The sequence below is a fragment of the Puma concolor genome, chromosome A2 (genome assembly GCF_028749965.1).
Source record: "Puma concolor isolate L17-30 chromosome A2, mPumCon1.1.hap2, whole genome shotgun sequence".
NCBI classification, from domain to species: Eukaryota; Metazoa; Chordata; class Mammalia; order Carnivora; family Felidae; genus Puma; species Puma concolor.
This window is the reverse complement of record NC_141668.1, coordinates 88,835,431-88,863,048: the sequence shown is the minus strand read 5'-3', so window position 1 is coordinate 88,863,048 and position 27,618 is coordinate 88,835,431. Positions and strand designations below refer to the sequence as shown.

Sequence of the window (27,618 nt, the reverse complement as noted above, 5' to 3'; positions counted from 1 at the left end):
CATTTTCCATAATTTATACACACATTCGTCACCTACACTGTTGATAAAGTCAAAGCTCTTTAACAAGCTCTACCTCAAACACCCTCTGTACTCTTGGCTTTGCCTCCTTTTCCAGCCTCATCTTGCTCCAATCCCTGCATTTACATTAAGCTGCAGCAACCATGCACTGCTATGCTTTCTTTGCTGCATGAGCCAAGCTGCTCTTTGCTGTTTCACTTTTGCTCAGCCTGTGCTCTTGGCATGGAATGCCCTTTCGCTTTGTCCTCAGGTGTTGTTATCCTCTTTGTCAGGCTTGAAGGCTTACTTTTGGTACTGCTTGCTTTATCAAGACATCACTGACTCCCAGGGCTGGGTTTGTTGCAGCTCCTCTGGGTCCCTCTAATAAGTAGCCCTAATCACAGTGTTTCTGCCTCCTCCAGTAGCCTACGGGGCCCAAAGCACAGGAGATGTGTCTTATTTTTTGTGGTAGTCATAGCACATAGCACAGATCTTGGCATGGTAAACACTCTATACATTTGTTTAATGAATGGAGTTGTATGGAGACATCTAGCAGGTAATGGACAACATGGCACAGAACTTGAGATTCCATCTTGGGTTGACATGTTCGTATGGTTAGTTAACATCACAAAAGTGAATATGGTCAGCCTAGAGAGAGAAAGAAGGCATGAGAAGACAATTTAGGAGTAAAACTTGGGGCGTTGCTGACTTTTAGAAGTAGACAGAGAAGAAATAGCAAAGAATCTCCAGAAAGAACAGTGGGAGAAGCAGGGTGAAAACAGAGGAGTCTGACTGTGTCATGCTTCATTAAGCAGCAACTCCAGAGTGACATCCACACCCTTGACTCCTCCTTGCTACCTCCCAGCATCATCATTATTGTCCTTTCTTTCAAATTTCTGTTTCATTCGGTGGATATTTTTAGTACCTACTACATTAAAGATGTATTTATTTTTATATATAAAGATATACAGGGAGTTTATATGCTATAAAATACAGGTGTTAGAGGGAACTTAAAATGAATCAAGTTTCAGTTCCTGTCCTCAGGGAGCTTCAGTTCTGCACTTGAATAACAGATCACAGTCTTGAAATATGGCTTGGTAATAGGAAAGTCAAAACAATGCCATCCGGATTGAATTTGTGAACATCAAAGTCTTTCCCAGTTTTGGAGTCTAATACTATACAGGGCTGATTTTATCCAGCTACATTTTACTATTGTTTTTCTCTTTGAGACATAGACTGGGGAGACAGGTTTACATTTAAGGAGCCATGTAACATCCTTTCAGAAAACTTTATTTCTAAGAAACTTGACTTATGAATATATTACACTCAGAAAGATTTGAGTGCATTGTGGACAAATTCAGAAACCATTTTGCAATAAGGATACTCAGTTTTTGAGTTTATGTACTCAAGTGTTTGGGGATTGAAACTTGAGTTCTTTTAAACACTGAGAATAGGATTCATCTGAAATTTTTTGGATATCCAAGCTCTGCCAGACAGGAAAATCCAGTAAATGGTTTGCCTCCATATCTTAAAGGAAAAATCAGATTCCTCTATGGTGCAGAAGACATACTTTATCTTGCTCTTCATCTTTTCTGTGGTTACCTCTCTAAGGGTGGGTGTAGAAACCAGCTTTCTATCCTCTCCTTGCCCAACTCATTTGCATTTTTGCCAGAGACTTTCAACAGGTGTACAACCACTTTGATATTTGATTGGTACCATGAACATTTTTGAAGATAGATTTTGTTTATATTAAAGTACAATGCCGCTCGTTATGGTTATTCTCTCCATACCTCTGGGAAACTTGTACGGCATACTTTTTTTTAAATCAATCTATGTATATCTAAATCACACATTTTAGTTTGGAGTGTCTAGAAAAATCACTGGCAGCTTGAATGCAGTGGCAAGAATACAGTGCCCTTGTACTCATGCCATGTACTTGTACCTTTCCCTACAGCAGAACTACAGCTTTTACAACTGCATGATTTTGTTATTTTAATATCCTTGACTGGGAAATAGCTAGGAATACAACGTTAAACACTGATGATCCCACTGAAAATAAGCCTTTGCCATCCTTAGTGGTATTGGAGGTGGCCATACTGAACATGCAGAATTCTTTCCCAAACCACATCCCCTAGTCAAGTGACGATTTACCTCTTCCTGCAATGGCCTATTCTTTCCAGGACTGATGTGCCACAAATATTTAAAATGAGCTGACCTTGTCGGTGTCCCTAGGGAGACTCATCAACCATAATTAAATAAATAAAAACCATGCTGCTACTTACTCATACTAAAGCATTTTATAAGTAGTTACCCATATGGGAAGGAGTTCATTGCAATGAAAGCTTGCAAGTGATCTGGTCTTGTAAATGCCAAGATAGGGCTCATGCTTGAAATCACTATTTGTTTTGCTGTCTCATCTATGTCATAGTGGAATTGTACCCTGGTACCCCAGTTTCAGCTCTCTGGGGGAGGGTTTCTTGAATCTTTGAGAGTGTTGCCCACAATACCCTCAACACTGAACTTCACGTTCAACATGTATGTAGCCTATATTTTACTTCAGGCCATCTCAAACTTACCATAAATTTGGTGAGAATCTGTTTAGCTGTTTTAATAATTCAGTAATAGAACCACAAAAACTTAATTACACACACACACACACACACACACACACACATTTCTTTATATGTGTAAATATGGAGTCACTTTTAATGAAGTCCAGTTGAGAACATTTACTATTCCTGTCTTTCAGAATGATTTCAGAATAGATCAGGTTTTAATCACTTTCATGCATCTGAAGAGTCAGGAGCGTTTGACACTCTGACACTTAAGCTCAAATTTCCTGTCAGAGTTGAACTTGCAAGGGTTCAAATTTTAACGAAGTGTCACTGTGATCAAATGGGACTTGATTTCCAAAGAAGGGGAAGGGGAGAGAGTAATGAAGCTTCAAACAAAACCATCACCTTCTATTTAATTTGACTTACAACCAATATCAAAGAATTGAAGAGACCAAGCTTTGCATGGTATTTTTGGAGCAGGGAGATAGATAGTAGAGAGATCATGGGGAAATAACAGAGCCTGTTAGACTTTTTAAAAAAAATTTTAAAAATGTTTATTTATTTTTGAGAGAGAGAGAGATTGAGAGACAAACAGAGCACTAGTGGGGAAGGGGCAGAGAGAGAGGGAGACACAGAATCTGAAGCATGCTCCAGGCTCCAAGCTGTCAGCACAGAGCCCCATGCGGGGCTCGAACCCATGAACCGTGAGATCATGACCTGAGCCAAAGTTGGATGCTTCACCGACTGAGTCATTCAGGCATCCCCTGTTAGACTTTGATAAGATTCTTCCCTCTGTTTTTATGCAGGATGAATCAATGAGATACATCTCTGAAGGCTGTCCTGGAGTCCTGTACCTCAATCTATCTAACACAATTATCACCAACAGGACCATGAGACTGCTGCCGAGGTAATGTTTGTGTTATAGGTGTTATACTTAAAATAGCGATGCTCCTCCAGGTTCTGGCTTGTTCCAGCACTCCCCACCATCTAACCATCTAGCACCCCACCATCATGGCACCACTAATCTAGTAACAGGACTGCTGGTTTCAAGTCCCCGACCCGGTGCCTATTCTCTGCCTCATGGGCGGGCCCAGATTAAATAACTGGTCCTCTGCTTGGCCAACATTTCTGTGTCACTCTTATAGCAATGTGCCCAGTAGCTTGAGTTAGGCTCTGCCAGTCTCTTTCTGGTCCTCCTTCCTGGGCAATGGAGCCTGGCTTCTAAATTCCAGTCCCATGTCTGGACTTCTTGACAACAGAACACCAGTGCCCTCCTTTCTTTGACCTTGAACACTGTGATCCCATATTCCCTGTTGCCATGCTCTGGTTACCTGTTGGGACCTCCACCACCTCCAGGAAATCTGATACGAGTTGTTTTTGATCTATGGGCTGAATACAAATGTCGCATCTCCTCAGCTAGTGCTTCGTTGGAGGAGAAGGGACAGAAGACTACAAGACATCACCAAAAGTTGACAGGATATTCAAATTTTATGTCATTCAATTATTTATTTTCACCAAGGAAATACTAATCAGGAAGAGAAGATAATCATATTGGGAGAGATTCAAAACATTTTTTTCACACTATTGCGAAAGAATAAATTATTTTTGAGAATATAACTTTTTGAGATTCTTTGAAAAATAACAGCAAAGCATTTGAAAAAGCTAGAGAAAATTCTAGGTGGTTATTTTCCTTATCTTCTGTCTCTGATCATTTTCTAGAAATGTGTAAGCCTAAAAAAAGTGGTAACATATTTTCTGTTTATCCCATTAATTGAGTTTCCACATTTTAGTCAAGTCTGTTTAGTAAAATCTATCAAATTTTTCCTTTGAAATTTCTTCTGATACTTTTAAACTTTTAAATAAAGGTTTTCTTCCTTCCAGGTGTTTGATGTCATTTATTATTTTTTTCTTGTATGATTTGTTTTTACTTAAATCTATAATCAATCTAGAATTTATTTTGGTAGATAAATGAGTTAACAATGTAATAGGGTTCAGCAAACTATGACTCGTGTGGTCCAAAGCCTGACTTAATGTAGTCCATGAGCTAAGAATATTTTTTACACTTTCAGAGTTGTTAAGGGGTGCCTGGGTGGCTCATTCGGTTAAGCTTCTGACTCTTGGTTTTAATTAAATTTTAATTTTAATTTCTCATTATATTTTCCAAATGGTCATTTTTGGACTTGGGTACAAGGTACAAGTGTCCTTTTAATGTTTTCATTTGTAAGATTTAATTGATTTCTTTCATTTGTAAGATTTAATATGAAATTACCTCTGAATAAGAATATAGGCAAAGCTTGTAAGATTTAATAAGTATTGTTCTCATTTTGTAAACTGTTGCACATTTGTTTTCATCTTTGACCCAATAATTATTTAGAAGAGAATTTTTGGTTCCAAGTAGTTGAAGTTTCTTTGATTAGGCTTCTGGTTTTAATTTCTAATTTTGTACACTGTGGTCAAGAAATGTGGGCTGAATTATTTCTACCTTTTGGAATTTATTGAGATTTCTTGGTGGACCAGTTTATATAATTAATTTTAGTAAATCATCCATGAATGCTTAAAACAAGAGAGTTTCTTTTAGAGAACAAAATTTCTACGTGTGTGTATATATGTATGAATTCTTGATATTTCATAGTATAATAATGATACATTGGTTGTCTTTTAGAATCAAGCTTCTTTATTTTGATATTTTTATTTTACATATAAAGATTAATAAGTAGCAGGTTTCAATATAGATTATAGCATTTATTCACATAAAATTACATTCTTTATTCTGGTTGATGTTTCTTTGCCTCAGATTCTTTTTTATCTGCTATTAATATAGTCATCTTTATTTTCTTTTGCTTATGGTTTTTTTGAATAACTTTATGTATCCCTGTATTTTTAATCTTTATGTTGGTGTATTTTAGGTTTGCCTTTTATATGAAGCACATAGCTAACTTCTATTTTAAAATTTTTCATTCTGCCTTTTTAAGAGGATAGTTTACAAGTAATATTTCCTTTCAAAATTGAGTGTATGGTTTTATTTTTATGATCTTGCTTTGTTTTTGATTTTTTATGTTACTATACTGTATTCATTGTTTCTGCCTTTTGCTATATAAACTATATTGTTTACTTTTATAATCTTAATGTATTTCAGAGGTATGTGCACATTCTGTTCTGTATTCTAACTAGTGGCGATGTGTATTTTTTTTTAAAAAACATGCTTTTAATATGCATTTCTTCAGTTATCAAAGTTGTGACGGAACAATGACGTTGGTTAGAGATCTAATACTCTTTCATTCTCCCTTGAACTTGATGCTTCTCTACTTCCACCCCCTTTTCCATAAACACATATTATTTGTGATTTTTGGTAATCATCTAACTTACTTTCAATATTGATTTTTCATGTTTGTGCTCAATATTGTGATATTTATGATTATGGAGTCCTAACTCTAAGTTTGTCATTCATTGATGGTCCATTTGTTCCACAATTTCCTTAATCTTTATTTCTGACTTTGATTCATCTCATGATGACTGGACATATAGTTTTAAAACCTCTTTATTGAGAAAGATAAACAAGTGTTAGATTTTTAGCCATTGCTTTCTGAAAATGACTTTCTTTTGTCTTGAAGGGTGAACAACAACCTCTCTTGGTGTATAGCTCTTGAATTATGTCCCTTACTTTATTCTTTTTTTTAATTTTTTTTCAACGTTTTTTATTTATTTTTGGGACAGAGAGAGACAGAGCATGAACGGGGGAGGGGCAGAGAGAGAGGGAGACACAGAATCGGAAACAGGCTCCAGGCTTTGAGCCATCAGCCCAGACCCCGACGCGGGGCTCGAACCCACGGACCGCGAGATCGTGACCTGGCTGAAGTCGGACGCTTAACCGACTGCGCCACCCAGGCGCCCCTGTCCCTTACTTTATTCTTAAAAACCTACAAATATTGCCACATAATCTTTGGTATTTCAGGTTAAAGAGAAGTGTAAAGCTAGCTTGATTTTTTTTTTTTTTTGTTCCTTTGTTGGAAACCCATTTTTCTGCCAATATGCTTGCAAGAATTTCCTTTTTTACTGAGAAATTAAAAACATTATCCGAGCTTAATTGTATTCTTTCAATTAAGTTTTCCTGGAACATAGTAAACCTTTTGAATATTAAAACTTAGATCTTTTCTCAGGCAAGGAAGGCATTTTCCTTTTTAATGCTTCTATTCCATTTGTTCAGGTTTTGTCTTAAGAATCCTGTTTTATTCTCAGATAGAATTTTTATTCCTGTCCTTCAAAGCTGTCATCTTCTCTCTCATCATTTTTATCTCTGTATACATTTCCTCAACATACTGCATTCTCCATATCAGTAGTTCTCAAAGTGTGTTCCAAGGATAGCTGGGTTCCAATAAATGTTTAATAACTAGTTTGGGTAGGGGTTAAGGGGATGTTCTGATTTGTAAGATTTACTGATTTCCGTGGTGTAAATACTACCACCATGATCAATTTTAAGCTACCAACATGATGTCACTGAATGTGGAGTTGGAAAGAAATGCTAATAGTTGGCTCTCATGGGCTGGTGCAAGCCAGCTCCAGTGATGCTACTGTGGAGGGTCCTGACCCTTTCAGGAATTCTAAAAGGTGCTCTAGTCCTGCAATATAGAATATCACTCAATACTTTTCTTTAGGAATTCCATAGGGAGATGTATATGCATATGTATATATGTACATGTATGAGTGTGTGTGTGTGTGTGTGTATATATATGTATATATATACAGAGAGAGATAACATATATGCTTGTGTGTGTGTGTGTATATATATATATATATAGAGAGAGAGAGAGAGAGAGAATATGTATGCTTTGTGTGTGTGTGTGTGTACAGAAAGAGAGAGAATATATTACAAAATCCATTAAATCCCTATGTGAAAAACAGAATTTATGAAGTAGATGATTTGGGATATCATACTTGGAGATAATTTTTTCTCTTAGGAAAATTAAGATAATACTACCACCGTGCATAGTTTCTTAGGAACACCTATTTTGAAAATGAAGCTATACCTTTAGTGGGCAACAGATAAAAAAAATAGGTAGGACCCAAAATGAGAATTTTGTTTTGATTTTAACTGTAGTTCTTGTGACTGGGAGAACAATCACGAAAAATATACTTGATATTGATGATTTTTGTCATATAAAAAAATGTACACTGACTTTCTTATCTATGATAAAAATACATTTCATTATGATTCCCTATTTTTGTTCTGTTTTTCCATTGTTTCAAATATGTTTGGGAATGCAAAAGTGTTCTTTAAACTATAAATAACCAGAGAAATGTTGTGTGCTGTTGTCATTCTCTCCCCAGTTGCCTTTAGTATTTCTTTCCAAAGAAATCATTTGCCAGAAGAAAAATATAATTTGTTTGCCCTTCTTGACAACATTGATTTGCCAGCTTTTTATTTGAATATTTTTCCTCACTTCTTTGGGGACCTGCTCCATTTTCTGAAGTTGAAAATGAGGGCTGCTCATAGCTCATGCCCATTCCAGGACATTTTTGCTTCTAAGTATTTCCTGAATCGAACCCTTTCCATTTACTCCTATTGCCACCACCTAGGTGGCACTCTCAGCGCCTCATCTGGCCTAGCATCCCTACGGTTCACCCTTGGTCTCTCTTCCCTTCAATCTGTTTTTTTCTTACGCTGTAAGAGGCATCATCCTGAAATGATAGTCTTATCATGTCTTTGACATGCTGAAGGTCTAGACTCTTCCCTTACTGTCCTTTAACATTGATCGAACTTCTCCTGTATAGGTCCTTAACATTATGTGATGAAACCTATCTGCCCTGGTTTTCCAAGGGAAGCCCTTAACTCTGGTCGTCTGGATTGCTGCAAGCTTCTCTTTCTCTATAGATGGAATTCCTTTCTCCTCCTCTCTGCTAAGCCATAGCCTTTATACCTCGAGTCATACCATCTACCACAATTCCACAATGATCTCTCCTTTCCCTGAATCCTAACAGCAACATTCATTCACTTTTTTTTTTTTTTTTTTTTTTTTTTTTTTTTTTTTTTTACCATGCATTGATCAACTACTGTGTGCGGGACATTCTGGGCATATAGTAGTGAGTAAAGCTATTATGATCTTTGCTCTTTAATGGAGTGTCATGTGCTGTAGTGGCATGGTGTTTAATTATTTTTCACATAGTCCCTTCAAATGGCTTGGAAATTTCTTTACACATAGGTGCTCTCAGGTTATATGGTCTTACCCATCTGAGTGGGGCAGAAAGAGTAAGCTGTTTCCTTGACTGTACATCCTCAAGGTCTAGTCTATGAATAAGGTCAAAACACTGCATTTGGATTTTTGCAGGGATCCTATTATGCAAAACTGCCTCTGTGAAACTAAAGAGCCCAGCACTAAATCAAAAGAGACTACCTGCAAATCTTCTCTTTTACAAACTAGACCTTGTCTTGGTGATTTTTTCAGAGAAATCATTGTTTAAATACAGAATTCTACATTTCTTCCAACAGTAATGCCCTCAGGTATTGGTGATCTAATACAGAAGACCTCGATTCTTTAATGGAAAAAAGCCAACAGAAAAAATGTGATCTCTGTAGTTTCTGTAAGAATTGTGATTTTTAAAAATTTTTACAAATATTTTAAATGTTTTATTTATTTTTGAGAGAGAGAGGAGACAGAGGATCCGAAGCAGGCTCCACACTGTGAGCACAGAACCAGATGTGGGGCTCAAACCCACGAACCGTGAGATCATGACCTGAGCTGAAATCAAGAGTCGGCCACTTAGCTGACTGAGCCACCCACGCACCCCAAGAATTGTTATTTCTTAAAGATTATAGTAGCAGTAGAAAAATAAATCACAAAGAGAACCTCTCCCCCCATTAGAAACAGTTAGTTATCAAATAATTAGGAAAAGATAAACACAGGCTGCAAACACAGCTTCAAAGTGGAATTAGAAATACCAAGTTGTCTCTGGGTTGAGAACATGATGAGCCAGATCTTACTCACGTAAGGGATGTATTTCTTTGCCAAAATTCAGAATAAAAAGTTGCAGTATTGCATAAAATTTGCCAAGTGATTTCACTGTCAACTGATTGTTTTCCCATTCCCAGAAGCTCTGAGTCTGCAGCACTGTAAATCCCTGGAAAGGCCACAGGGCCACTCAAGATTCCTCCTATGCTAGGTTTTCAAACTGATGTTTCCCATGAGGTTCCACTTTGAGGACAGCCACCTAGAGACTTTCAGTCTGGGAGTCATTTAGTCCAATGAACAACTTCTTTTGCCAAATCTGAGGTTCTTAACATGGGGTCAGTGGATCCCCCAAGGAACAAGGATGGAATTCAGAGGTTCCATAAGTTTTGATGGGGGAAAAATCATCCCCGTTTTTGCTAAGCTCTAACTGAAATGTAAGTGAAAAATCAGAATAGCACTAGCAGTTCCTGGGACTCTTTTACCCATAAAAATCTGAAATATTTTCTTACTATAGTTGTTATAGTTATCTCAAAGTATCACTGACATTCATCGCCCCCTCAAAACCATGGGTAGTTATTAGCCCTGCCACTAGATTTGTTATTTAATATTAACATATGATATCATATGTTACATAACAAATATATATATGTAATATAAACATGTTAAAAATAATCACATATATTATTATTCTACTCATTTGATCCTTAAAAATTTTTGATAGTAATATCTTTCAATATAATGAGCTGCTTTTGTAATTTTAAGTATTTTATTCTACGTATTAAAAACATTATGCTGATAAAGGGTCCATAGACCCAGAGGTATCTGTTACACACAAAAAGTTAAGAACTCCTCAGTCAATTCCTACTTACAGTATTTGTTAACTGATCACGAGGAGTTAAAAAAATCAAACAACAGCTTTGGACTAGATTTGAATATATTTGAATATGCATGATTTTGTCAGTAACAGTTACATTATTATAATTAAAGACAGATTAATTGACATAGGGGTTAAAAATGGGTTAAGAACAGTCTGAAAATGTGCAACACATGAAGGGAATAAAAACTACGACAAAGGCTATCAATCTCACTGGAGTTCAAACGGATTAAATAGGGCTTTAAACCTTGACCAAACTGAGGGTGTAGATGTCATAGGAAATTCCCCCAAACCCTTGGAATTAGTTGTGTGCACCACCTTGTCAGATGAGTACCCATTCCATTACATGAAAGAAGACCCAACAAACTTCATAAGAACAATTAATATGTTATCATTTGAATTAGTAATAACAATAATACATATTTTTATTTTATTTTTGAAATTTATTTTATTTTTTAATTTTATTTATTTATTTTGAGAGAGAGAGAGAGCACAAGTAGGGGCAGAGAGAGGAGACAGAATTCCAAGCAGACTCCACACTGTCAGCACAGAGCCCGACACAGGGCTCGAACTCATGAACCATGAACTGAGATCAAGAGTCAGACGCTTAATCGACTGAGCCACCCAGGCACCCCATATATTTTAAAGCATCTACCTCCTGATTTTAATCATCAAAAGTCATCCTTAATATATACTCTTACATCTATGTTCTCATAGAATTGTCATACTTCTAAGAGGAAATAGCAGATAGAATTACATCCATGTTACAGATGAGAAAACTGAGGTTCAGAAAAGCTGGACACAGTTGGTCAGGGTTTAGAAAGAAAAGACATCATATTATAATCCCCACTTAACAGATGCACAAACAATCTCTGAGAGGTTAGGGAAGTTGCAATAAGTGTTAGAGCTGAAATTTGAAACCAGTTTGGTCCGATTCCAAAACTGTGTGTGTTTTCCATTGTGTTGTGCTGTGTGCCACAGGCTCCCTCCTCCAAATTAGAGAGCTTAAGTGTTGTTAGAAATGACAATCCTCCCTGCACCCTCCACACACCCCAAGAAAGCTGTTCTTGAATCACAAGGGTACCCTTCCAGGGAGAGGAAGATCAAGCATTTTCAAAACTTTGGCATACATCTTCGTTAACTCAAGGGCCCCAGGAGAGGGGACGTGTCCTTGGGATGTTAGTACTGCTTTCTGCTCCATGGCCCTGCCCACAGCCACTGGGGAATCCAGATGGCGTCCCTCTTTGTTCTGTTGAATCTCATGGACACAGCCATTGCCAGAGGGGAATGTGTGTTCTGCATCAAATAAATCACTATGCAATGGGAATCCTTATATCATATAGATGAGTTTTTCAAACTTTAGTAATCAATCTGATTAACTGTCAATGCTCACATATCTTATTTCCCAATTTTATGTGAAGGTAAATTTCACTTGTCATTTGTGGGCTTTTGAGGGACAGAGAGGCATCTTCTTCCACTTTTTTGTTCTTGTTTTCCAACTTGGTGTTAAACTGGTGCAGATCATAAACCAAGAGCATGTTGTTAATTCCATTACAAGACTCGGCAACAGTGGGAGTTCTTGCACTTTTAAAAAATGCCAGGCTTAGGAAGGCTTGGAAAATTGTCCACAGAAGGTCCTCAAACTATAAGCCCTTGCCGGGTAGTACAGGCTCATCTTAATTACCCTCCTTTTTTTTTTTTTTTTTTTTTTTTTTTTCTGGAAGCGATCATTTTGGTCATGGTGGTAATGCCACATTTAATCTGTTTGAACTCCAGTGAGACAGATAGCCTCTGATGTAGTGTTTATTCCCCTCATGTGTTGCCCAACTCATTTGCAGACTGTCCTTTTTAACCCATTTTTAAGCTCTATCAATTAGTCTTTCTTTAACTATAAATATGAAACTGTTACTTATGAAATCATGCATATTCAAATGTCTATTTCAAATCGTTTGCTAATCATGTCCATTTTAAGAGCCTGTTATGTTTAACTTTGCCTCCTTTCTGCCCCCAGTCCTCACTGTCATGTAACAGTTAATCGCCATTTAAATGTTTACAAAGGGTTTGTCCTTCTAGACATTTTGCACATTGTTTTGGTGCTCCAAAGATAAAACCTAAATGCAACAATAATGCAAACTCTGTAACTTTGGTTTTGAACACAAACTAACGTCCAAACAATATGAATGCACAAATCTCCCCCACCCCCAAAGCTTTATCCCAACTAGCTTTCTTAAAAATCGAGGCAAATCTTTATTTTCATCTAAAATGTAATTATGCATTATCTGACATACTACTACAATCTCCTTTACATAACAGGAAGAGAATTAACAATGAAGTCCAACTGTTGAATATCTGCAAGGAGAAAAGATTAATTTAGAGTTTTACTTCTCTTTGTCATAGTGGCTTAAGAAAGATGTGGAAAACGACTCAAGTTTAATCCCCTTCCTTCCTCTCTTTTCTCGTCCTGTCTTTTCAGGCACTTCCACAACTTACAGAATCTCAGCTTGGCTTACTGCAAAAAGTTCACAGACAAAGGATTACGGTACCTGAATTTAGGGGATGGATGCCACAAGCTCATCTATTTGGACCTTTCCGGCTGCACCCAGGTTTGTCTTTCAATCTTCTCTTTCCTGCAGCGGGCAAGGAAGTCCTCCGGAGGACGGGCTACATCCAGCCCTCATGTTATACTAATGCTGTGCACGGACTGCAGCACACTTTTCAGAGGTTTTGAATTACACAGCCACAGCTGCTTAAATTTTCCCCAGGATCGCTACTATAGGCTCTTGGCTTCCTTCCACTGGAATGTCACATCCACACACAGGCCGAGCTCAGGGGATGATGAAACAGACCATTTCTGTGTAGATACTTCAAGCACAATTATAATACCAGAGTTCCAAATGTTGAAAACTGTAGAATTGCTACCAGATACAAACACAGGAGAAACCTTTTTGGGGGAGGATTGGCAAAGAACTTCCTGGAAAGTCAATTAGCTCCCACATGGGCTTTCAAAAAATAAATGGGTATTGGGTCAAATGCTGCGAGTTCTAAATGTAAGAAAGGAAATACAACAAAGGTTGTAATTTCTAAAATTGCATTGTATCCTTGGGCTAAATAACACGGAGATTTGAGATGTACATAGGGAAATACTTTAGTTTGAGGGAACAAGGTAAAGGAAAATTGGGTAGAAAATCAGTGGAGTTGAGGAGGGTAGGTCATGGCACTTTGCAAACAGTTACTGCCTCACTGGTAGTTTCTTCTTGATTTTGGCAGATTTAAGTCATTATTCTTTTAACTTCTTTTCTTTCACCTCTCTAGGTATTTTGTTAATGTATGTTCCTCCTTCTACAGAAATAATACAATTGCACAGATGAGAACTGGCTGAAACCTTGATAGTTACTGTTTATTGAGTTGTTACTATATGCCGGGCACCATATTGAGTGCCTCACATAGACCAGATTCACTACAAATGCTGTGTAGTTGGTATTTATTGTGCCCATTTAGGAATGCAGAGGCTAGGCTCCCAAGGTTGCCCAGCTGGTGAAAGCACAGGGTACTGGGGCAGTTGTAAGCACCTGTTGGTACCTACATAGGCAGGCAGAGTCCCCTGGAGGGCATTTAGGCATACAATGGGCTTCTCCTCTAAGTGCTTAAATGGATAGAACTTAGTCACCGTCACTGGCATCCCATGGTACCCTGGTACACTAGGCAGTAGGGAGGATGTGGGGGCAAGGAGGGGAGGGCTCTGAGCTAGAGTTGAAACATCTAGAATTTACATTTATTTCTGACCTACTGGTGTGTAGCTTGCTAAACATCAACAAGAGACGGACTTACCATTCTCTCCAGCTTCCCTCGACTTCAGACCGGCTTCTTCCTGACTCTAGGTCCCTGACCTCCCTTTTCTTAGAGCATTTCTTTTAGAAAACTTGAAACTGGTCATTCTTTCTTTGCTCTCCTTGAGATAGATAGAAACTTCTTTAAAAGCTTCTTGCCAGTGTTACAACCCAGGAACGCCTCCCTCAAGGACCTGGGAGCCATCCTTTGATACATAATCATTAAGGGTAGTAGCACGTGTATCCTCCAGTCTCTCTGGGAGGGTAGGTGTCTACTTTCGATATGGGTGTACGCATCCTATTGATTGCTCTCCCCTCTAAAGATACATCCTCCACTATTTTCCACCAGCTAACCAAGTCCTTAAAAACCCTCCCCACAGTGTGACTTACCTCCTTCTTCTCAGTTTCCACAAGGTAATGGCGACAACATACAGTTCATACACAAACACATGAACACACATGCACATGTCCCTAAGGATAAATATTCTCAGACACAGTAAAGTCAAAACGAGAGGTTTCCAATCAATGTGCCTCTACTCTAGCCAGATATACATGCAGAACTCACAGATACAGTTTATCTACTTTTAAATTTTGAGCCAGCATTTTAAATTCTGGAGTTTTCATAAAGAAATCTAGACTCCAAGCTTCTCTTAAAAAACTGGAAAAACTAACGAAATTGGGCCTACATCGCCATATGGCAACAAAGGGCTGGAACTGAGTCAGCCTCGTCCCCTTGAAATGGCGTGTGCTGGCTTCTCCTCCACTGGGTAACGTCCACACATGCACACCTACCAATTAACTGCATGGCCTGCCTGTCCTCGGTGGGTATTTAAGTTTGGTCTGAATGTATAAAGAATAGATTTTTTTTCCCCGACTGGCCCTTAATTTGTACATCTCAATCCACAGTGAAGTTAGTATTTCACAGTGCTATGCAAAGCAACGTTAATTTCTTTTGTTCATCTGTCTTTCACTTCCATTTGTTTATTTTATAATTCAACGGAGATTTAACTCCAGGTGTCAGACACTGTTTCAGTCACTGGAAATTGTGCCATTTGAAACCGAGCCCCTTCAGGTTCACTGAGAGTAAGAAATGGGCTCATTAGTAAGCACAGATCTCCTATGAGCAGATAGAGCTGCTGCTCTAGCTTCAGTAAGAATGAGGAAAGCTTGGATGTTACTGCTTCCGAGGGATGTGTTAAATTCTGTGGGGAGGTTCTGTCTGCCTCCCCAGCTCTGGGTGTGAGGACAGTTTCACTCTCCCAGGCCTACTTGTATTGACTGGGCGGCACAAAAATGGTTTCAAAGCAGGAAAATCGATGATTCACAGATTTCCCAGGTTCTCTGCTTGGAAACTAAAATCTATTTTCTTTTTACAAGAATTTTGCACTATGAAGTCATGTGTTAGTATATCTGCCAAAGAAAAAAGGTCCTAATAAAACAAAAGACTTGAGAATAGAAGCTCACACCTACCTGCTTTTCGCTGGTGTTATCTGTGCCTGCTGCATGCTGCACACGCATGATGAATAAAACAGCATCCCTGTCCTTAAGGAGCTCTGGGTTAATGTAAGTGAAGTCTGTTAAGGGCTAAACTTTAATGCAGTCGTGGCTGCCCCCCAAAAAGGAAAGATGGATTTATACAATACTGTGGAAGTATTTTAACCATAGTTGTTGGAAAAAATACATAAATGGATAATGGAGAACTGCAAAGAAAAGTGAAAATCGATTACACATGTTTTAGAAATACTCTGAATGCTTTTGGGATTGGATAAACACTATAGGTGCAGTAAGTAATGCGACTGATTTCCTAACAAATACCAGCACTTGCATATACACTTGTGTGTCCTCATCTTTAATGTGACTGAGGGGACGCCTCTGTTCAGTTTCTTCTCAAAAAATCTCTGCTCACTTGGCCCTAAATCAGGATAAAGCCGTTCCAGTGAGCTCTTACACCGTACATTGCAAACTTCTAACAATATACTTGTCACTTTGAATTTTATTTTTTCACTTTTTAAAAACCTTTGCTTTTTTTTCTTTTTATATGTTAAACACAAAAATATGAAAAATGAGCAAAAATTTAAATTATCTGAAAATTCGCCACCCAGAAATAATAAGGGTAAGGCTTTCTGGTCTTTTTCTGTGCACATCTATACTTCTTTTAAACTAAAGTGGATTAGATAGTACACATATCTTTTATTTAATATTCCATAAATATCTTATTTTATTTAACTATATATTATATTATACTATATTGTGTTATATTTATAACCTACCATTTTTAAAAAGTTTTTTTAACGTTTATTTATTTTTGAGACAGAGAGAGACAGAGCATGAATGGGGGAGGGTCAGAGAGAGAGAGAGACACAGAATCTGAAACAGTCTTCAGGCTCCGAGCTGTCAGCACAGAGCCCGACGCAGGGCTCGAACTCAGGGACCACAAGATCATGACCCGAGCCGAAGTCAGACGCTCAACCAGCCACCCAGGCACCCCTATAACCTACCATTTTTTGCTATCATCAGTAACCTGTGAGGAAAATTCTCATAGCCATATATTTCCATAAGTCTATGCAATGTTTTGGTATGAATTTTTAGAAGTGAAATGGTCAGAGCATATAGTTATTTTTAAGGCCATCTATGCTCTACAAAGGTTGCCAATGTATGAATTGCCAAATGTAAAATAATGTTTGATATCTTCATAAGAATATTATCTAAAAAAAACTTTAGCCAATTTGACATCAAATATGATATTTTATATTTTTAATTTGTATTTCTCTGATCACTTGTAAGGTTAAATCATACCCAGGCACTTAATAAATATTTGTTGAATAACAAGGATTCTTTTTTTTTTTTTTTTAAGTGTTTACTTTTGAGAGAGACAGAGAAAGAATGCATGTGGGTTAGGGGCAGAGAGAGAGAGAGATAGATACAGAATCTGAAGCAGGCTCCAGGCTCTGTGCTGTCAGCACATAGTCCAACGCGGGGCTTGAACTCATGAGCTGTGAGATCATGATCTGAGCTGAAGTCGGTCGCTCAACCGACTGAGCCACCCAGGCGCTCCTAATAACAAGGATTCTTATTCCAACCAGCTGCCATTGTTAAAATATTTTTCAAATTAATTAAAAGTTTTCTTTCAGAGCCTGAGTGCAACATATTCTTTATACTATTTTCAGAAGAAGAAGAACAAGAAAACCAATCTACATTCATTTAACAAAAAATTCTGGTCGAATCAGTTGAACAAATTTAATACGTCTGCTTCTATATTTACTATTTACTCAGTTATAATATAAAATTTAAGTTTATGCCGTAAAACAATTTTTTAGGGGTACCTGGGTGGTGGCTCAGTCAGTTAGGCGTCTGACCTTGGCTCAGGTCATGATCTCATGGTTTGTGAGTTCAAGCCCCACACCGGGCTCTCTCCTGTCAGCACAGAGCCTGCTCCAGCTTCTGTGTCTCACTCTCTCTCTGCCCCTCCCCGTCTCACACTCTGTCTCTGTGTCTGTCTCTCTCTCTATCTCAAAAATAAAATAAACATAGGGGCGCCTAGGTGGCTCAGTAAGCTGAGCGTCCGATTTTGGCTCAGGTCATGATCTCACGGCGTGTGGGTTCAAGCCCCGCGTCGGGCTCTGTGCTGACAGCTTAGAGCCTGGAGCCTGCTTCCGATTCTGAGTCTCCCTCTCTCTCTCTCTGCCCTCTTCCACTCATGCTGTCTCTCAAAAATAAACATTAAAAAATTTTTTTTTAATAAAATAAACATTAAAAAACAAAAACAAACCCCCCTCAAGTACCACAATATTTTTAAAACTATGCTTAAACACAATTTGGGGAGACTTTTTAGAGACAAAATAGTTTTATTGTGTAAAGAAAAGTACCCTTTTCTATGCTCCTTTATTATCTATGGTCAGGGAGACAACTGGTGGCAACAAGTGGGTCCATCTTGTGCTCTGCTCTAAAGAATGGTGTGTGACCTAACTCACAGCAGACATTTATCAGATGTTTATTGAATATTTGGATTGATGTTTAGTTAGATAAATGAAACTGATGAGCTATTGCATGAAACATTGGTAGTTTTCCTCTGCACCTGGTACTTTGCTTCAGGAACCACTCCTCTTGTTTCCTTGTGACTTTGCAGAGCTGTGTCACCCTTGACGCCTTGAGAGCAATACATGGTAGTCATTGGGAGCATGGGTTCCGGAGCACTTGCTTTTTAATCCTGAATTTATCATTTACTAGTTATGGGACTGTGGCAGGTTACCTGAGGGTTCTCAGCTTCAATATCTATGAAATGGGGAAAGTACTAGGATCTACCTCATAAGTGTGTTGTGTAAGTGAAATGATCTGATACATATAACATGCTTAGAACAGTGGCATCATAGAGTAAATGCTTAGCAATCATTAGGGTTTTCCTATGGACACTGGGTCATTTGACCCTGGCCTGGACAATCCTAAGTTCCATCTGCAGTGGCTGTGATTTTTCCAGGAGAGAGGCATGACCCTACCAGAACCATTCAGAATCCTTCTAAGTATTCAACACTGGGAAAAATAAATTCTGTTTTTCCTGAGGTTGCAGGGCCTGGAGAGTGTAAGTCTAGGCTGATTTGTGATTCTCTTAACGTTCATGTACTTATCCTTTGATGAAGACAGCAGATATTTTTTCTTTATAATTTTTTTTAACGTTTATTACTGAGAGACAGAGAGACACAGAGCATGAGCAGGGGAGGGTCCAAGAGATGGAGAGACACAGAATCTTAAGCAGGCTCCAGGCTCCGAGCTGTCAGCACAGAGCCCGACGCAGGGCTCAAACACACAAACCGCGAGATCATGACCTGAGCCGAAGTCGGACACTCAACCGACTGAGCCACCCAGGCAGATATTTCTGCTCTATACACACGGAAGTTGAATGTCTGGGTTATGAAGTATATGTATGTTTGGTTGTTGTTAATACTGTTAGTTTCCTTAATCGGACGTGTCAATCCTTACGACAGTTTCATGATTTAGAAACCTCACATAGATACGATTTCTCTGAGAAAGCTGATGCCGTGGCTCTCCATACTCACTCCCTGTATTTAGCCACATAATTTATTTTCACAGCAGCACTGTTAGTAAAGTGCACTACAAGAGATGTAGGAGAGCAACATTCAAACCAGGAATGGATTTCTATGCTGATAAGTATTCTTCCCCTCTCAGAAATTAGCAATAACTGTTTAAATCATCTTACGTTCACTTCCACATCAAGTAGATGTCATTAAACTTCCCTCTTTTCAAATATATTTAGCAAGCATTTAGAACCTTGGTGGCCACTTTCACTAAGAGAAATGAAGAAGAGGGGTTTAAAAATACTGTTTTCTCTGCAGTACTGTGCAGGGGAGAAAAAGTGCTCAGGAAGAAATATACCCAGAGGTTTTGATTTTATTTCATATTAGATTTACTTTATTTTATTTTACCTATTTTGGAACTCAGGCACCAGGAACAGATTTAATCAGACTCCTCAGTTCATGGCACACTTTCATTGTAAGTCCATAAAAGGCCACTCTCTCATTTTCTTTATTCCCTTTTATCCATATTTCCCACTCCTGTTCTCCCCCCCCACACACAAAAAAACCCTCTAACTTGTTTTATGTGGTTCCATGTAAGAATATATTCTTATAAATATACAGGTTTCCTCCATTATATGCATTATCTGAAAGTAGGGCGTTCCTCTGAAACCTTTCTTTTTTTTTTTTTTTTAAGCTTATTTATTTATTTTAAGAGAGAGAGTGTGTGTGTGTGGGAGGGGCAGAGAGAGAGAAAGAGAGAGAATCCCAAGCTGGCTCTGCGCTATCAGCAAAGAGCTTGATGTGGGGTTTGAACTCATGAACTGTGAGATCATGCCTGAGCCAAAACCAAGAGTCAGATGCTTAACCAACTGAGCCACCCAGGTGCCTCACTATAAAACCTTTCTTAAGCAGAAATGGGATAAAGCCATTGAGAAGGGCACCTGTTGGGATGAGCACTGGGTGTTGTATGGAAACCAATTTGACAATAAATTTCATAAAAAAAAAAGAAAGAAATGGCATAAAGCAAGGAAGCAGTTACCATTAATTTATATGAAAAAATTTTTGAGTGTTTTCAGACCCCCAAAATAATCTCTTAGGCTTTCTGATAACTTAGGGCACATCTTGCTAATGGATGCACAAATTTAATGGATGCACAAATTTAATAGAGGTAAAACACAGACACTCTTAGACACAATTGAAACCTATGGCAGCTTGACACGGAGATGCTGACCTTAGTTCACAGGGAAGGTGTCATTCCTACTGTTTAGGGCACCCCCTATCTCTGTAGGAGCTTGATGCAAAATCTTCTTTAGATTTCTTTTGGTTAATGAAAACAGGTACTAATGTAGGTCTCTTGTAAAAGTAAAGCGGCCTGATGTGGACTTACGAAAAGCAGGGGATACCTACATAAGAATGTAAGAATTTTGTGGTTTTGCGTGTATTTGAATTCCCCTAAGTGATATTGTGCTATGTATCTTGCTTTTTTTCTTCTGACAATATTTCTGAAGTTGACTCTCTAAGTCACCTCTTCTTATTTCCAAACCCTTAATCACAGAGGGCCCTAGGGTTCAGTTCTTGGCCCATTTTTCTTCTCAGCCTACAGCTACTCCCTTGGTGATCTCACATAGATCATGGCTGTATATATCACCTACAATAATGAGCATTTATATATATATATATATATATATATATATATATATATATATACACACACACACACACACACACACACGCATATATGCTCATTATATATATATGCTCATTATACATATATGCTCATTTTATATATTTTTATATAGTTTGTTATATGTTTATGTGTGTATGTACATATACATATATATGCTCACAAGCATATATACATACATATATATGTAATATATGTATATAAGAGCTTGTTTATACATGTATACAAACTTATACGTGTATATATGTTTATAGGAGTGTACATATGTATATAATATACATTATATGTAATATAAGTAATATATGTACACAGAATTAATATATGTATATATATGATATATATAGACACATATATATGATATATACCTCCAGCACAGACTTCCCTTTCAAATTTTAGACTCATATATGTTTTTAAATTTTTTAAGTTTATTTAATTTGAGAGAGAGCGAGTGGAGTAGGAGCAGAGAGAGAAGGAGAGACATAGAATCCGAAGCAGGCTCCAGGCTCTGAGCCATCAGCTCAGAGCCTGATGGGGAGCTCAAACTCATGAACCACAAGATCATGACATGAACTGAAACCAAGAGTGGGAAGCTTAACCAACTAAGTCACACAGGTGCCCCTAGACTCATATCATTAAAAATTCTTGCTCTAAAAAATAACTCCTTGCTCCACCTTAAACCTTCCCCATGTCACTTAACAACAATTTCATGTTTACAGTTGCTTAGTCCAGAAGGCTTGGAGTCATCTGTTACATATTGAATTGTATTCTCCTCCCACCCCCAAATTCACATATTGAAGTCCCAATCCCTAGAACCTCCTTATTTGGAAATAGGGTTGTTCCAAATGTAATTAGCTAAGATGAAATCATGAAGATTGGCCCTAACCCAATATGAATGATGTCCTTGATAAAAAGGGGACATTTAGACACAGACACCTGCATACAAGAGAGTGCCATGTTAACATGAAGATAGCCATCTGCAAGCCATGAGGAGAGACCTGGACCATATCCTTCCCTCATATTAAAGGCAGCAACCTCAGAAGGAACCAACCCTGTGGACACCTTGATCTTGAAATTTTAGTCTCCAGAACTGTAGGACAACACATTTCTGTTGTTTAAGCCCCTGAGTTTGTGGTGCTCTGTTAAAGCAGACCCAGCAAACTAGTGTGTTATCTTGGACTCTTCTCTCTCACCCCCACATGCACTCTGTCAGGAAGTCCAGTGACTGTTACTTCAGAACCACCTAGGATCTGACCACTCCTTGCTCCCTCCACAGCTGCCACCCCAGCCCAGGTCACCATCCTCTCTTGCTTGCATTATTGTGACGACCTCCTAATTGGTGTCTCTGCTTTCACTCCTGCCCCCCTGCAAGTCTTCTTTCACCCAGTATCTATTTAAAATTTTTTTAACGTTTATTTATTTTTGAGACAGAGAGAGACAGAGCATGAACGGGGGAGGGGCAGAGAGAGAGGGAGACACAGAATCGGAAGCAGGCTCCAGGCTCTGAGCTATCAGCCCAGAGCCCAACACGGGGCTCGAACTCACAGACTGCGAGATCGTGACCTAAGCTGAAGTCGGACACCCAACCGCCTGAGCAACCCAGGCGCCCCTCACCCAGTATCTAGAGTGTGGCTTTTCAAACCCAAGTCAATGTCCTTCCTCTTCTCAAATACCTGGTGAGGCATCCTATTCATTCAATAAAAGAAACATCTTGGAAGGACTTTTAAGACCCTATGTAATCTGTCTTCTCCCCCAACTGCCCTTCAGGCATTAATTCCTACTGCTCTCCCACTTACCAAGTCTATTCTAGTCACACTGGTTTCCTTGCTGTTCTTTCAACACATGAGCTCTTGCGTCAGGGTATTTGCTACTGGACACTGGCCATTTTCCTTGCCTGGAATACTCCTTCTACAGCTATCTGTATGGCTAACTTCCTCCCCTCCTTTGAGACTTTCCTCACATGCCCCCATGATGAATGAGTAGATAAAAAGTTATCAGCTAAAATGCTCTTAAGATATCTACATCACTCCCTGTTAATTTCAGTACTCTCCAAAAGTTCTTGTTTCTTTGAAAATCTCAAAATAGAAAATATGGGTAGGATGAAAAATTTTAATGGAGAAGACAAAGCTTTCCTAGTTTTACATGAGAAAGTCCCTATGAGAAGGGCAGTGATTGCTGGTTAGGCTTTCCCTTTATCCTTTGTCTGTTTGTAAATCCAAGGATTCTCCTGTTGGTATTATCTTTGGGTGGCCACTTCTCCTACTGATTTATGTATCCCCAAATGCATGTAGCCATGGGTTATGACACTGTGTAGGAAGCCAAGCACAGAACAACGACAGCTATGCTGGGAAGGAAGGCTAGGGTTGTAGCCAATCTCAGGCTGAAACCCAAATGCCCAGAAACCAACAACCCTGAACATAGAGTGAGAGACAGAGCCAGGTGAAGGCCAAGATTCAGATTTATATTTTCAGATATGAGAGTTAAACAAGAGAATAAGAGAGCTTGCAATAGAAGCTTTTGCCTCTGTGCCTCCCCTGTTCTTCACTTCCAGCCTCAGTTGTTTTATTAGGCTCACCTTGTACCCTCTGCCCAAGTCAATGTCCTTCCTCTTCTCAAACACCTGGTGAGGCATCCTACCCACTCATTAAAAGAAAAACCTTGGAAGGAACTTCAAGACCCTATGTAATCTGTCTTCTCCCCCAACTGCCCTTCTGGCATTAATTCCTACTGGTCTGCCACTTACCAAGTCTGTTCCGGGCACACTGATTTCCTTTCTGTTCTTTCAACACATGAGCTCTTGCCTTGGGGTGTCTGGCACTGGCCATTTTGGCACTGATTATGATGACCTCCTAATTGGTCTCTCTGCTTTCACTTCTGCCTCCTACAAGTCTACTCTCAACCCAGCATCTAGAGTGATCCTCATATTGTCCCTTTCTCCCATTCACCAGATTAGCTTTTATGCATCCTTTGAGGCTTTGTTCAATCACAACCTTCTTTCTCTAGGAAGCTCTCACTGACCCCCTCCTTTTCCCCCAACTCAAGCTAGGTTATGATCCTTCCTGTTTGTTCTTTTATTATTGTACTTTCACTAAGCATTCTCTACATATTCAGTGGTTTGCTTATTTGTCTGCTGTCCTCCCCATCATGGCCTCCTTGATGGCCAGGATGGTGCCTTATTTATCTGTGTATTTGTTATCCTCAGCACATAATACAGTAAGTACCTTGCATGTAGTAGGAGTAGGACTTTGATCAACGTTTAATGAACAAGTGAATGAATGAACGAAATAAATGGCAGCCAATTTCAGGGTGTGGCCAGCCAGATGCTTCAGGTGGAAGCTCAAGAAGTCTGTTAGGAAGCTGAGAAGTTAGCAACTTGCCAGAGCAAAGTCTGATAGTCTTTTCTTGGTAAGGGGGGAATTTCACATTGCTTTAGATTTAGGGGAAGAAAAGAGCTTAGGAAAATATGAAATACTACAGTGAAAGTATTTTTTCATCAATTATTTTTTAGTCACTACACCCAAGTCAACAAAAATGAAAAGGGACAGCATCCCAGAAATGTTCAAATGACTCAACACAATAATAATGGTTTATCAGTAGTTCTTGTACTGTTAAGTCTCTCTGGGACCCATGGATCTTAAAGGTAGGCTGTGCAAACTGCAAACAGGAAGATTCCAAGGTCATTTCAGTTCTCTCTAGGCTACATAAATTACAGACTCCCCTTCTAGAAAGGCAAAGATCATGGAAGGTTTTACTTGTTCACCTCTGGGGATTGTGGTGGAGGTGGGAGAAAGACACAGAGGCATGTCCAGGAATGAATGTACTGGCCAAATGGAAGGGAGATTGCATAAGCAAAGTAAGAGTGGAAAGGGATTTCTCTTTCTTTCTCTCTCTCCTGCAGCAGAAGGCAGTGGGATGGTGAAAGGAGCCCCAAGCTGGACTTGGGACACCTGGGATCTAGTCCTTGCTGTGCCACTACCCTCTTGTGCAACTCTGAACGGTTACTTAGCTTTTCTGCCTCAGTTCCTTTATCTGTAGAATGGCTAGTTTGGGCTGGATGATCTCTGAGATCCTTTTCAGCTTGAGAATTTTGTGTTTCTGTGTAGAAGTCTGGTCCTTGGCACAGAGCTGAGAGTGGAGGTACAGATTTGCTAGGTTACCAATAAGGGGCAATTGGAACAATAAGAGTTGTGTGACCAGCTAAACCAGTAATGAATAAGCAGACTATGTACCAAAATGAATTGTCAACAGTTAATTCAAAATTATGATTCATTTACATTTGTTTGATTCCATTTTCCCTTATTCTGTATTTTAATGGATGGTGATAATAATTGCTATCATTTGTTTGGGTACCGACTTGGTGCTAGGTGTTGAGGTAAGTGTTTTACATTTATTATCTGATTTAATCTTTATACATAACTGTATGAGGTAGGTATCATTATTCCCATTTTAGAGATGTGAAAACTGAAAAATCATGTGCTGGTAAACATTTAACAACTGGCAGGAAGCAGAGAAAGCCCTGATTTGCAATGGTTGCTGATTTCCATGGTGTAAATACTCTCACCATGACCTATTTCAACTTGCCAATGAGAAGTCACTGAAGAAAGAGTTATGTAATGTTATGTAACTGTTATGTAATGCTTTCGCTGTATACATCCAACACACACAAATATCCTCAAGAGCATACGAAATGGTAACATGTAATAACATAATTAGGAATTGATGAGTTGGAATATTCACTACCTTTGTTAATAGAAGTTATTTAATTTTAATTTTAAGTTTATATGACTTAATTTTTAATATGACTGTCTTTAACAATAGGCTTGCAGAGTTCCTACAAATTTAACAACTTGCACTTGCAAACTAGTATAAACTGGCCCCACACACTATTGAAAATGGTGCTAAGATAAAGTAACTTGCCTAAGGTCACACAAAAAGTGTCCAGGCCAAAATGATAACCTTGATCTGACTAATCCTGAATACCAGGCTCTATACAACTAGACTATCATTTGTAAAACTGTGAAGTGCTATATACTGCATACAGTAAAAAAGAAAAAAAAAGTTGCACTTTTTTCTATTTGAAAAAAATATTTTGTGGTCTTAAATGTCATTAATATGAAGGGGTTCTAGTGGAAAATCCGTCATGAATCAGAAAAACCACAGTGCAATTTCTGCTTTTCTCAGTCAGGTCTTGTGCCTCAGTTTCCCTGTTAAAGGAATGCTTTATGACCTTTCTGAATTGTACTTTGAACTGTGTTGAACAGGAAAATCATTTTACATATCTTGTAGACAGGGCTCATCTAAATTTAAATGGTTGTTACGAGTTTGAATATAACTTTATGTTAGCCATATTGAAAATAAAAAATAAAGAAATATAACAAACATCTACTGTTAACATCCATAGCTTAATGCAATCTCTTTGTAGGCAAAATGTGTAAGGATGTTTATTACATTAAGCAGTAACAAATGAAACATCTGGCAACAATTTTTAGATCTTGAAGAATCAGATGACAAAATGATGAGTCTTAGGGGACTAAGATCATGTTTCGCACTCCTAAAAAAAGGTTTGGAAAAAACTTTAGGGCTTTCTGAAAAACCATCCTTCTTTCAGTTTCTTCTCTGCTCCCTCTCTTAGGATGTGACTTACATACAGAATTTCATCAACTCTTCACAAAACTCTACTTGGGTCTTGGGCCCCCAGTGAAGCCTATGGTTACAATGGTAGCTATAAAGCCACCATCTAGCTCAATAAGTCTAGACAAATCAAGTAGCTCTGTGGATCATTGTGTTGTAATAAAAAGTATTATGGTTGTGATTCTCTTGGTTAAAAGGGAGATGAAGCTCCATTTATCGTACAGGAGTTGCTGTGAGCAATTTGGCCATTGGGTGAGGAAAAGAAGAAGATGGTGTACGCTAAACAAGAATGATGAAGTGTAAGAAGGGTCAAGCCTACTTCGGCAGGTCACAGCTCACAGTCATTGTGCAGTGAGTGCACGGAGTTGGCATGCATGCCTTCCTGGCATCTGAAGGCTTCACTAATCTTGTATTCTAATTCCCCACTCACGTCGGAAAATGAAACTTTCTTTTTTATGTTTGGCATTTCAATGTTTTTAGATAAATACAGCAATCTTTAACAAATGACCATATTGATTATTACCCTTCCCCCGCCTTAGAACTATTAATTCTCATTTACATTCTACAACAGTTTATTCAACAACGACTTGGTCTACTAACAGTTGTAGTATCATACTTAGTGCCAAGCACTTGTGTGGTACTGTGAAGGGCATGGTGGAGAAAATTCTGTCTGTGTTCCTGGGCAGGAATGGTAAACATGTGTACACATAATTATTATACAAGGGAGAGGATACAAAATTCAAACTTAAGGCTATACTGTTCGGTGCTCTGAGATCCAAGAGGAAGAAACAGTTCTACCTGAAGTGGTCAGGGAGGGCTACCTAGGAGAAGCACATTAGCAAACGTAGAGGAGGGGGTAGCCATGAAGAATATATAGACTGGAAAGTAAAGCATCATCTAAGCAGTTATAACGAGGCCTCTCTTCTTGTCATCACAGAGGACACAATATATAAAAGCCTGTCAAGCCCTTTTAGCACAGACCCTGGGAACTGTTGCTATTTTAGAAGTTTGTGGCACATTTGAATGGAATAAAACAAAGTGTTCCATGTCTTGGGGAAAAATCTTTGTCTTTCTCTCCA

At 38.6% G+C, this 27,618-nt stretch overlaps 2 protein-coding genes across 3 annotated transcripts in view; one reads left to right on the top strand and one right to left on the bottom strand.

Annotated features, from left to right (window-relative positions):
* The window catches only part of LRRC17 (leucine rich repeat containing 17), a 116,571-nt gene extending 100,208 nt beyond the window's left edge, over positions 1 to 16,363 (bottom strand). Inside the window, exon 1 of one of the 2 annotated variants that reach the window (XR_015248068.1) lies at positions 12,914 to 16,363. The gene's annotated coding sequence lies outside the window, so the exon portion shown is untranslated. The remainder of the gene's footprint in view (positions 1 to 12,913) is intronic. The other variant, XM_025929742.2, reaches the window with a different exon arrangement.
* FBXL13 (F-box and leucine rich repeat protein 13) overlaps positions 1 to 27,618 on the top strand; it is a 217,150-nt gene that overhangs the window by 117,509 nt on the left and 72,023 nt on the right. Inside the window, exons 11-12 of the mRNA XM_086696868.1 lie at positions 3,359 to 3,459; positions 12,844 to 12,973. Of these exons, the coding sequence (XP_086552994.1) occupies positions 3,359 to 3,459; positions 12,844 to 12,973 (231 nt within the window). The remainder of the gene's footprint in view (positions 1 to 3,358; positions 3,460 to 12,843; positions 12,974 to 27,618) is intronic.